The following is a 13,160-nucleotide window of genomic DNA, read 5'->3' as shown; positions in this document are numbered from 1 at the left end:
ACCTATGTAATAAGTGCATTTATCCAGATAGCTTGTAAAGTTGTAAATGAACAAGGCCTAAGGAAATGGTAAAAATAAATTGAGTAGATTCAAATATTCAAAATTTGAAAACTTACAAACCGAAACCAACCGATGTATAAACCGACAAATAAGTGCATTTATCCATTTTTTCATAAAAAATGGGATTATGAAAAAAAATGGGTATATAAAATGGTCCTAAACAATATATATATTATTGGGTTATTACTTAAATATACCTTATGGTTTTACTAAACTATGGTTTCCAAAACTAAGATATACCACACATAATATAAATATGCTTTCTATTAATAAAATGTTTGAAGTTGTTTCATATGCTCATTAATAATAATAATAATAATAATAAAATATTATTATTATTATTATTATTATTATTATTATTATTATTATTATTTGTAATCTTAGGTGGAGTTTGATAACGTTGAAAAATATGATTGGATTTGATAGCCCAAGACAACTTTCATAAAAATATTAACAGGATGGTTAATTATTATTAAAGACAATTAAAAAACAATAAATAATTACTAAAAAATTATTAAAATAGTATTAAAAAATTAAAATAGCAAAAAATTACTTCAAAATGTCTTTTAAGGATTAAAAAATTGGAAAAAATGGAGAAACAATGAAAAGGAAAGTCCAAAGGATGAATGGAATAGGAAAAAATAAGGAAGAGTAGTAAAACATACCTGCTCCCAAATGGGGTGGTGAATCTAAGGCTCCAGTTGTATGCAAAAACCAAAATAGGGAAGTTGAATGAGGCAAATGGTATAATAAAATGTATAGGATAAATGAAGAATAAAAAAATGATGAATCTACTCCAAAATGATGGTAGAAATATCACCTATTTATGTGAGGGGTACCTCATATAACTTGTTTAAAGTTTGGATGACAAACTAGTAAATGACCCACATTTGAAACATGTCTGACCATGTTCCGTGATGGGCCACCAACTTAACAAAATTGATTTGAGTTTTTGATTTAGATCTTGTTTTGAAGTAGCATCTCAAACAAGACCGAAGTCTGAAAATTAGGTTTTTTAGACTTTAGAGCCCGATTCAGCGTTATCAAATTGTCACTTCCCCTCCATATTATTCTTCAAAACTAGGAGGCCCAAATCCTAGATATAGGGCTATCCAAGGTTTTTAAAACCGACCCGGATAATAAGTTGGTTAGAGGTTTGGTTCCTGGGTTGAACGGTTCAACCATTCTAATCGAATGATCAGCCTGTTCTAACAAAAAAAAGGTCAGAATCATTGAATTAATGGTTTGAACGGTTCAACTACCTAGATCAGTGGGTTATTGACCAATTAACATTTTTTTGGCAAAAATCTGATTTTAGTGAAAACAGAACCGGTAAAATAACTGATTCCCGGTTTTTCCCATCCAACCGTTCGGTCCGGTCCAGTTTTGAAAACCATAGAAGTGACAAAGAATGAAACAGTTTATAGGAAAATACCAAATAGCTTCTTATCAATGCCAAAAGAATAATGGCCTTTATTAGGAGTTCAAGTGCATTCACAAATATTAGCTTTACGTTCACTTCAGATCCCAATTAATCATATTAAAGTTTGCTTACTTTTTCATTGGTCCATGTTTAGAAAAATGTGCTTATCGTCACGGTTATTCAATCAAGTCTTTTGCTATATAGTGCAACGGACGCATAAGATCATCACAGTTAAACGCGTCTTACATTTTGTCCAGACCTTATTATCGTTGTAGAATTTACCTCCATGTAAGATCAAGGGTAAACTGTTGAAACACCTTTCAAGTGTTTGACCGTTATTGAAACCTCCCTTTAAGTTTGATGGTTGCAATGACCTAATAAGAGGCATGAGAGTTGTCATTGCAAACCCCATTGGCAAGGAAGCATCCATCCCATCGGAACTTCAGTCCCCTATCGACTATCGTAGACTACACTTACCTATTCCGTGCTAAGCTATCAGAAGGGCTCCCCCACTACGTGATATCCAACATCAGGCAGACCTCTTTCTAAGGAGCATCCAGAAAACCGTGATACATCAGTGTTATGTCAGAAAAAATGGTGCTCCAAAAAACATTTATTTGTTTGGAATCTTTTTTTCATAAAAATGGTATTCTAAGCCATACTTTGGAAATCGGGAAGGCGTGGCTTAAAGCAATGCCTAATTTGGCATTTTCTGAAACTGCAGCTCGTTGCTGGCAACAGGGATATGAGGTGGCAGTGACAGGAACATGATGTGGCATTGGATAATAGATACCAATGCTAAAAACGTTTTTTGAAACATGCTCCAGGAAACATTTTACTCCAAACAAAAAAAAACACTATTTTCTCAGGAAACGGTACTTCCAACCCACACATCAACAGCACCTGCAGCATCAATACCAAACATGCATATACTAAGTTCAAGTTAGAACCCCATGTACTCACGTCACCTTTGCATGGATTATCCTATATCGTTGCATGGACTGTAACGCTTGATAATTGTTATCCTCTAGAGTCATAGTTTATCTCAAACTCTACTTGAGATAGAGTTATCCTAACTAATGTACTTATCCTGTAAACCAACAACCTTGTATTTAAACCCTTGATCAATCAGTAATACATTGAACCATTCTTATCTAATTATCCTCTTTCACTTGGTATCAGAGCCATGGCCGCCAACCCATCTTCACTCTCTTCCTCCTTCTGTTCTCCCTTCCCTTCCCTCTTCGGCAATCTTGCCAATTTAATTTCCGTCAAACTAGATAAGCACAACTACCTGTTGTGGAAGGCCCAGTACCAACCTATGCTAGAAGGATTGGGCCTGTTCGGCTATCTCGATGGCTTTTCCCAATGTCCCCCTCAGTTCCTCGATGATACGACAGACATCGCCGGTGTCAAAACCGTGAACCCAACGTTCACCTCATGGCAGATCCAAGACAAGCTCTTGCTTAGCTGGTTGCTTGCGACTCACTGAAGGAGCTCTTGCTCGGGTAGTTGGCTGTAGAACCTCTCATGATGCATAGATGACCTTGACTCGTATATATGCCTCTCCCTCACGAGCCATGATCATGCAACTTAAAAATGACCTTCATCATCTCCACAAAAGGCTCCAAGTCGATGGCCGACTATCTCCAACAGGTCAAAGGCTACACAGATGCCCTTGAAGCCACCGGCCAAGGTCTCTCGTCCAATGACATCATCCTCTACACCACAGGAGGTCTGGGACCAGACTATGATCCACTCATCACTGCCATCACCACCAAACATGACCCTCTCTCTCTCGAAGAACTTCATAGTCTCCTCCATCAGTTTGAGCTTTGCCTCAACCGCCAACACTCTACTCTCACTGACACTCAACTCTCTTCCAACTCAGTTGTTCATAAACCAGGAGCTCGCCCACCCAACTCTCACCGGGGTGGTCGCGGTGGCAGAGGTAAGGGACGTTACAATAACACCACTCCATCTCAACCAAAGGTCACTTGCCAGGTATACGACAAGGTTGGCCATTCTGCTCTCTCTTGCTTCCACCGCTTTGATCTCAGTTTTCAGGCATCCAGAGGTAATCCACCGTCTAAGGTCCCCGTTGCCTCCAATACCCTGGAATCATCTGATGGCGATTGGTACCCCAACACTGGTGCCACGAATCATCTTACCGTCGATCTTGGCAATCTCTCTCTTCGGTCTAATTACAATGGCAATGACAAGATAGCCGTAGGTAACGGGACATGTTTGGACATCAAACATATTGGACATAATTCTCTTCATACCTCTTCCTGTATATTGCACTTAAAAAATATTCTTCATGTACCTGACATCACCAAAAATCTGATATCTGTTCGTTAGTTTTGCCAAGACAATAATGTCCTTTTTGAATTTGATGATTATGGTTTTGTTGTGAAGGACAAAATTTGGGGGACACAATCCTTTAAGGGCTGATTAAAGACGGCCTCTATCAGCTCTCTGTTTCCTCCCGTAGCTCGAACAAAGGACTTGTGGCCATGCTGGGGGTATGTACTATTGTTAACAGGTGCCAATGACGTCTTGGACATCCTCAACACCGTGTAGTTCAACAGATTGTTCAGCAGCACCACCTACCAGTTGACTCCAAGTCTGTCTCAGATTTTTGCTCTTCTTGTGTTCGTGGAAAGTCTCATCGACCTTCATCAATTAGTGTGTCTGCTCCTTTAGATGTTGTCTATTCTGATTTATGGGGGCCTTCTCCTGTGCCCTCCAATAATGGCCACCGTTACTACATTGAATTTATTGATGCTTTTACTAGATTTACTTGGATTTTTCCTTTGCATAAGAAATCTGAAGCATTGTATACTTTTATTCGTTTTCGGACCATGATTGAAAAACAATTGAATAGGCCCATCAAAACCTTACACACGGGGCAAATACCGCAACTTCCGTGCTTATTTACAGGAACACGGTATCGTCCATCGCTGTAGTTGTCCACACACTCACGCTCAAAATGGTGTTGCCGAGCGTAAACACTGCTATATTGTTGATACCGGTCTGACACTCCTCAACAATGCCAAACTTCCTCAACAGTTCTAGAGTGAAGCCTTTGCCACATCAGTTTTGTTAATCAACCGCCTTCTGACCCCGCTTCTTGTTCACAAGTCTCCATACGAGCTGCTCTTTGGACGTCCCCCGGATTATTGTCGCTTTCGAGTTTTTGGTTGTGATTGCTACCCCAACCTGCGTCCCTACAACCGTAACAAGTTTGATTTCCATACTCTTCGCTGCACTTTACTCGGATATAGCTCTCGTCACAAGGGTTATCTTTGCTTGCACAAATCTATTGGTCGTCTCTACATTTCTGATGATGTTATCTTCGATGAGACATCCTTTTCTTACAGCAATGGCTCCTTTCCACATAGCACGACTTCATGCTCTCAAGACATGCCCTCTCTATTGGGTCTGCCACCAGTTCTGGCCCGTGCCATCAGCTACCTACTACTGCAGCACCACTCCTCTCCCATCCCGCTACAGTCTCCTCACCGGTCCATTCTCTTTCTCCCTTAGCCCACTCTCCTGTGGACTCCCTTGAGTCTTTCATGATGCAGTCCAATAGCACCATCACTCCTCTTGCACTTCCAGATCCGGATCCGATGGCCTCCTCTTCCTCTACTTCTGTTCCTACTCATGGAATGCAAACCTGCTCCAAATCTGGGGTCTTCATACCGAATCCCAGGTATGCTCTCACTTCGGTCACCACTGACATTGAGCCCACCTCCTTTACTCAAGCCGTGCATGATCTGAAGTGGCATGATGCCATGAATATCGAGTTCTCTGCGCTGGTTCAGAACCAAACCTGGTCTCTTGTTCCTCCGCCACAAGACAAAAATATTGTGGGATGCCATTGGGTGTTCAAAATTAAGCGCTGCACTGAAGGTACCGTTGAACGATACAAAGCAAGTCTCGTTGCCAAAGGGTATCACTAGCAAGAGGGGATTGACTTTTCAGATACTTTAAGCCCGATTGTTAAGCCTTGCACAATTAGGTTGGTTCTCTCCATTGCTACATCCAAGTCCTGGTCCATCCGTCAGTTGGACGTCAACAACGCTTTTCTTCATGGCTACTTAACCGAGGAAGTCTACATGAATTAGCCACCCGGTTTTCAGCATCCATCCTACCCCGATCATGTTTGTCGATTACAACTCTCTCTACGGCTTACGGCATGCTCCACGAGCCTGGTTTACTCGGCTACACAATTTTTTAGTTACTCATGACTTCATTGAGTCGAAGGCTGATGCTTCACTGTTCTCATCACACTGCTCGTGACGTTACTTTGGTGCTCATTTATGTTGATGATATCATCATCACTCGCTCCAGCCCTACTCTTGTTGAATCCATGTATGCCTTGGATCTCTTTCACCGCACTCACATGATAGATGCTAAACCGTGCATCACTCCGATGGTGGCTTCTACTAAACTCTTCCTTGATGATTCTGACATCTTTGATGATCCAACGTTGTACCGAAGCACTATTGGTGCTCTACAGTACTTGACCGTGACTCGACCAGACCTGACTTTCTCTCTGTGAACAAGGTGGTTCAATTTATGTCCAAGCCCACGGTTAACCATTGGGCTGTTGTCAAGCGTATCCTACGTTCAAGCACATCTACACTCTTGGACTTCATATTCGTTGCTCTCCCTTGATTCAGCTTCATGGCTATAGTGATTCGGATTGGGCTGGTTCGCTTGATGACCGATGGTCTCATGGCGGCTATTGCATCTATCCACTATCTCCAGATCCAGCAGAGTACAAATCTTTCACGAACTTCTCTCCCACTTCCTCTCTAGTCTTGTGGTGTGACAATATCGGTGCCAACTACCTTGCTTCCAATCCCGTCCAACACTCTTGCAACAAGCATGTTGAGTTGAATCAGATGTCTTTACCAAACCTCTGCACGTTCGCAGCTTCTCCTTCCTCCATGACAAGCTCTCCATGACTACCACGGCATCGCTTGAGGGGGCGAGTTAAAACCCCACATACTCACGTCACCTTTGCACGGATTATCCTATATCCTTGCATGAACTGTAGCGAGTTAAAACCCCACATACTCACGTCACCTTTGCACGGATTATCCTATATTCTTCCATGAACTGTCTTATCTAATTACCCTCTTTCACTGTTGGTCTATCGTCGAGGGAGGGTAGATGTTGCTGGAGCCACCGCTCTCTTGTCCTTGAGAGGCTTTAACTTTTTTCAAATTTATATGAAAACCTATAACAAATTTATTTAAGGTTTGCACTAAGATATTCATGTTTTTTTTTTTTTCCCAAATTTATTTATAAATTAGAGTTGCAATTTGGGTGAACCAACGAGGGTTTGGATTTTCAATGTTCGAACCCAATTCGAGTCCAATCCAATTATATATATTATTACATGCACACACATATATATATATAGTTAATAATAAATTTTTCTGACTAAAATAGCCATTTCTTTATTTACCTAAAAAAAAAAACATGAATCTTGAAAAAAGAACCGGGCCTTAAAATCTATTTCCCGTTAGTTATGAAAAGTTTGAAAGACGTGATGCCATTTTAATTTTAGAGAAAATTTCCGATCAGTATTATTAGCCTATGGGATTGTTTCGGTTACTGAATTATTGTATCATTTAAAAGTTGAGAACCAAAATTGTATTACAGTATCGAGAATTTAATTTTATTGGAGGGTAGATATAAAAAATTTTGTTGGAGGATACAAGTAAGGGTCCATGAGTACGTAATGAGTTCCCCGGAAAAAGGACTGTGCTTAAGTTATATCCCCATAGTTCAAATACGGAAAAATGTAGGGATGGATCTTTTCAATTGCATTCGATTTACTGTATGTATGTATTGACATCTACAATTATCTGAACTGCTTCTGAATTTCAATTCTACAGTAGAATAAAATATACAGTAGAGACACTAACCATATGTACTCGAGTAGTCTAGCTATATGTACTCGAGTCATGTGACGTGGAGCACTGATAGAGTAGAGACACTAACACTCATAAAGTGCCTCTGTCTGTTCTCTTTGAAAGAAGAATTAATCAATGCCAAACACCACCCCGACCAGCTTCCAAATATTCCCCACCATCTCTCTCTCTCTCTAATGTGCTAAACAAGCAAAAAGACAAAGTATATATATAGTTTGATTAACATGGTATATAGGATCACAGGACATCTATATGTAATTCCCATTAGCAGCCGGAGGGTCCTTTGCCAAGGGATAAGTCAGAGCAGTGGTCTTATTGATCCCCGTGGAGGGTGCCGCAGTGCCTAATATTGGACGGTGTACATGCTGATTATCGTAAACAGATGCTGCTGGAACTGGAACGTTTTCTACATGATGATGTGTGTGTGGCTCTGCATTCAATCTCTCCTCCTTGTGCTTAGCCTTTTCTTGGTGCAACTCCATCTTGGCTTGTGCCTCTTTAGCCTTCCTCCGCTCTCGGGCTATCTCCTTCTCTTCTTTAGTCCTCGCTGCGGCCTTCTCTACCTGAGAAAACAAAAAAAAGCTAATCAAGTGCAGTGCTTAACAAAACACAGATAATCCACACACACACACACACCAAATCATATATATCACCTTCTCTTCAGCCTTTGCTTTGTAGATACAGGCGCGCTCTTTTGCAGCACTGGCCATGTTACTGAGCTTCTCCTTGGCTGCCTGCATATTATCTCCTTTACTAGATCTTGTCAACCACCAAAAGAGGATCTGATCTCCTTCGTCGATCTGCAGCAGTACTCTTAATTAATTTTCTCCCGTTCTAGATCTCTTTTATATGGGAAGTTTGGGGTCTCGATCTCTTCTCTGCTTCTGTGAGTCTTGAAGCATTGCCACGACATTTGCCACGCGTCTGGCATGCAAATCTTACTACCTCCGCCTAGCGCCACGCCAAAACGTGGTCGCGGCTAATTCATTCATCTTCTGTGTTGAAAAATGAAAACTCAAGGCGGTCTTAATAATTTGTCGGTACCGTATCCCCTGTCTCTTTCTTGGATGGATGCTAAGTTGTGTTGGGTTTCTGTTATTTTTCCTTGACGTTAATGAGTACGTGGTCTTTTCTCCAAGTCTCTCTTTGTCTAGACGGGTTTTAATAATATCTCATCAATATTAATTCCAAATTCCAATCCAGTACGCATATAGTTAAATGATTTAAATCATTGAAAGAAATATGATGCACATTCACTACACAACACAGATTCATAGAGTCGTAGCCACCTGGCTAGCTATAAGGATTAAGGAATTAATTTACTTCCATATATAACAACAGCTGCAACTAACTACATGTACACTTCCAATGTTGGACCACTCCGATGCCGGAGAGAATAACAACCATGCCGGCCGGAGAGAATAACAACCACGCATGATCAGAAAGCACAGTAATCTACAGGAATTTATTTGTGGCAGTGACCGCGTCAGTGTTAGCGGGGCCATCCAGATCAATGGACATCAGCACAGCAACAACGTCGGCCACCGGCCAATAATGGGTTCTTGCATGTATGAACTACGGCTGGGACTTGGACCGGGAGCCGGACAAGCGCTTTGTGGTCTCCGCCTCGGCCTTCTGTCCGGCCTTGGATGCATGAAGCTGCATCTCAGCTTCTGCCTCCTTTGCCTTCCTCAACTCGTGTGCCATCTCCACTCGGTTCCTTGCCAGTTCCTTCTCCGCCTGCAATTTCGCAGGCACCCACCACCAAACAAGCAAAATGCATAAGAAGCATGGGGTATTTAGTCTATAACTATATATTAATTATTCTCTCTACAGTAACAATTAAAAGCAAAGAAGAAGAGAATCAGAAATGGGATATACCTTCTCTTCTGCCTTGGCTTCGGCTTTGGCCTTGCGCAAAGCGTTCATGTCGCTGAGCTTCTCCTTCACGGCCTGCATTTCAACTTCTTTGTCTTACTGCAACAATTCCAACGCTGAAGATCGGGTAAGGTATTAGACTTACAGAGACGGACAATTAGTCAATTATTTTAAATAGAAATGATCGAACCGGTCTGAGACAAGGTATTTAGCTAACACATGTCATGCACTTAAACGTTGAATGTCCAAGAAAAGGGGTGATTTAGTGGTCAGAGACGGAGCATGAATTGGTGGAAGACCATGGCAGGCGGGAGTAGCGATGAGAGATGTCGAGTCCCAATTTCACTTGTGGCACCCACCGATTTTGTTTAATTCCACTAGACTCCCTTCTGACGTAAAACTTTCATTAACTTTAATTTCAACTTTGGAGATTTTATATTTTCATTCCTTTTTAAAATGGAATTGTCCGAATCTAACCCATCAATCAAACTAGGCTTCATGCCAATCCAATTACTGAATTACGAGTTACACTCAGGGAATTAGAATTTCGAACAAAAATTATTCATCGTTGACCGTTGAAAAAATAGCAAAATTATTAGCTATTTTTGCTTGATTCGGCTTAATTAATGTGCAAAAATTAATTAAGGATGAAATATTTGAAATTGGAATAATTTATTTTCATAGTTCGTTTGGCACAGGAAATAGAAATTGGAATGGAATGAGATTTTATCTCCAAGAAGGGAGGGAATGACTATCTATATCTATACTATATATAAAAGTGTGAATGTAGTGTGTAATTTTTTTGGACTAAAATTACCTTTTATTTTATTTTTTAAGAAAGGGTATGAAAGTCAATTTATTATAACTTTAATGGCTATTATAATAGTCATATTTGTGCATTTAATCTATCTCTAATTGTAAGGATTGAAAATATAATTTCAATTATTATTTTCCACCTTATTTAATCCCCTCTAATTAAGTCTTGTACTTAAAAGGTATTAACTCTCATTTTCTCTTATTCAATCCTATATTTAAATTATTTTTCACCAATAAATGATACTAATTAGATCTATCCCAATATTTGTAACAATATCAAATCATATATTTTAAAACTGGCTAAATCAAGGTTTAAATTTTCAGAAACCGCATGATTATATAGCCAAAGGGAATACGCCGCGCCTAAAATCATCCCAAGCGCTGCTAATGTGGCTACTAAGCTATTTCTTTGGAAAGCTTCTACTGAGATGGGAAATTCCCCAAAAAATTATTTATCTAAGTGATGGCTAAGCAATTCAACTATTTGAGTCAAATTGATAAACCTACGAAGTCATAGTTAGGTAATAAATTTTTAAAATAGAAATAAATATAAAAAATTACAAAAATATAGAAAAAAATTAGACACATTTATGATATTTTTATTAATCAAATTAAAAGCAAGTGTAATAAAAGAATTATTTTTATTGATAATGAAAATGAAATACATACTTTAGAACTGACCAAAATAAAATTATTTTACTATTTGGCAAAGATCAATAGTTCAACTTTTGGGTCAAATGTATTAACATTTAGTGTCATAAATAAATAATAAAAATTAATAAATTATAAAAATGAAAAAATGAAAAGGAAAATACATAAGTGTTGCAAAAAACATTCAGGCACATGTATAATATTAATTAATTATCATATTAAACAAAAAGTAAGTGTGACATATTGGAATTATTTATATACAAAAATATAAAACAAATATAGAAAAAAATTAAGACATCTATAATTCTATATTTACACTATTATTAAAAATATAAATAAGATTGTTGAACTTTCTTTTGACTAAAATCAATGTTTTAAAAATTGACACAAAAATGGAACCGCTTTGGATTTTGGTTTCCGAGTCAACAGTTCAACCATCGCTACAACAACGCTTGCCCTCTTCTTACATCTCTCTCAAATCCTAGATCATTTGAATCATTAGTGTATCTTAGATTTTAATATAAGATCAGTGTTTGATCTCTCATCTCTTGCATCAAAATCATAGAAATGATTTTTTGTTGTTTCAACTTAAGAAGAATCATATCAATGAGAAAACTCAAAATCAAAATGGAATAACTAAATACCCTATTTAATTTTGGCCATTTGAAATAATCGAACAAGATTTGGAGATATGAAAGTTTCTTTTTATCATTTTTTTTATTTTCTAATTTATATTTTTAAAATAAATAAAAAATTGGAATTAGTTTGAAAGTAACTTGAGAACCGTTAACTGGGTCAAACATTTTAACGATTAAACTGTTTGGATTAGCAGTTCTTTGACCATTTCATTTTTTTTTTGTAAAATGGCGGTTTAGGGCCAAAACAGAATGGATGTCCTAACTAGTTCTCGGGCCAAAACGGTTTGACCGTCCGATTTTAATATAACATATATCCACGAGATATATGTGTGGCCGAGATTTTGGACTGCGGAAAGGAATGGTCAACGATATAGTGTGGACTGGTCTCATCTATGACCAACCAATAGGGAGTTCATCTCATGGTGTGGACCAAAATGGTCCATCCACAAGGTGAACACAATACCGAACGCCACCTAAGTCTTATACTTAAATTATTAATTCCCATTTTCTCTTATTAAACTAGATCTATGTGAATAATTTTAACAATATAAACCCATATATTTCAAAACTAACTCAGAAACAAAACTATTTTTAATACAAGTGTTGGCTAAGCAATTTTACCCTCCAAATCAAATTGATCAACCTATTAAGTCATAGTTAGGGAATAAAATTTTTAAAATAGAAATAAATATAGAAACTTACAAAAAAATGTAGAGAAAAAGTAGACACATTTATGATAGTTTTATTAATCAAATTTAAAAAAAATAAGTTTAATAAACAAGAATTATTTTTATTAAAAATGAAAATGAAATACATAATTTAGAACTGACCAAAATGAAATTATTTTACTGTTTGGCAAAAATCAATAGTTAAAATTTTGGGTCAAACATGTTAACCTTTAATGCCACAAATAAATAATAAAAGTTAATAAAAGTATGGATGAAATGTGGTAGAAGTAGAATTAGTGGTAGAGGATTACACATTCCCATTGCACAATGCGGTAGAACGGACCATTGACGAATCAAAGTGAGAAGAGATAATTGACCTGACATCAAAGTTCTAATACAAAGGATTTAACTGATACACAAATCTATACTATATATAAAAGTGTGGATGCAATGTGAAACTTTTTCTGGACTAAAATTACCCTCTATTTCTTTATTTAAGAAAGGGTATAAAAGTCATTTTAATGCCAACTTTAATGGCACTAAAATGCCTATATTTGTGCATTTAATTCATCTCTAATTGTAGGGGTTGAAAATGTAACTTCAATTATTATTTTCCACCTCATTTAACCCCCTCTCATTAAGTCTTATATTTAAAGTATTAAATCCCACTTTCTTTTATTAAATCAAATAGTTTTAATTTTTTACTAATAAATTCTACTAATTAGATCTATGCTAATATTTTTAATAATATAATACCATATATTTTAAAACTTACTAAAAAACAAAACTATTTTTTTATCCAAGTGGTGGCTAAGCAATTCAACCATCCCAACCAAATTGATCAATCTACCTACAAAGTCATAGTTAGGTAATAAAATTTTTAAAATAGAAGTAAATATAGAAAATTGCAAAAAATATAAAAATTATACACATTTATGATATTTTTATTAATTAAATTAAAAAATAAGTATAATAAAAAAGAAATATTTTATTGATAATGAAAATGAAGCACATAATTTAGAACTAACCAAAAATTAAATATAAAAATTAATAATAAATATTTCAACTTTTG

The 13,160-nt window shown here is 37.3% G+C and overlaps 1 protein-coding gene and 1 long non-coding RNA gene across 2 annotated transcripts; both read right to left on the bottom strand.

The window, feature by feature from the left end:
- Window positions 1–7,308: 7,308 nt before the first annotated feature.
- On the bottom strand, window positions 7,309–8,268 carry LOC104606491 (uncharacterized). The gene is made up of 2 exons (XM_010271721.3): window positions 8,091–8,268; window positions 7,309–8,000 (listed from the first exon to the last, which is right to left on the bottom strand). Exons 1-2 carry the CDS (start codon window positions 8,175–8,177, stop codon window positions 7,686–7,688), a joined length of 402 nt encoding a protein of 133 aa, XP_010270023.1. The 5' UTR covers window positions 8,178–8,268; the 3' UTR covers window positions 7,309–7,685.
- Window positions 8,269–8,707: 439 nt separating this feature from the next.
- LOC148790759 (uncharacterized) lies at window positions 8,708–9,477 on the bottom strand. Its single transcript, XR_016077212.1, has 2 exons — window positions 9,319–9,477; window positions 8,708–9,177 (listed from the first exon to the last, which is right to left on the bottom strand). It is a non-coding gene; the product is annotated as an uncharacterized LOC148790759 (long non-coding RNA).
- Between the last annotated feature and the right edge of the window lie 3,683 nt (window positions 9,478–13,160).

The sequence above is a fragment of the Nelumbo nucifera genome, chromosome 6 (assembly GCF_055504915.1).
Source record: "Nelumbo nucifera cultivar China Antique chromosome 6, China Antique-T2T, whole genome shotgun sequence".
In the NCBI taxonomy this organism is placed as follows: Eukaryota; Viridiplantae; Streptophyta; class Magnoliopsida; order Proteales; family Nelumbonaceae; genus Nelumbo; species Nelumbo nucifera.
This window is presented reverse-complemented; position numbering and strand designations above follow the sequence as displayed.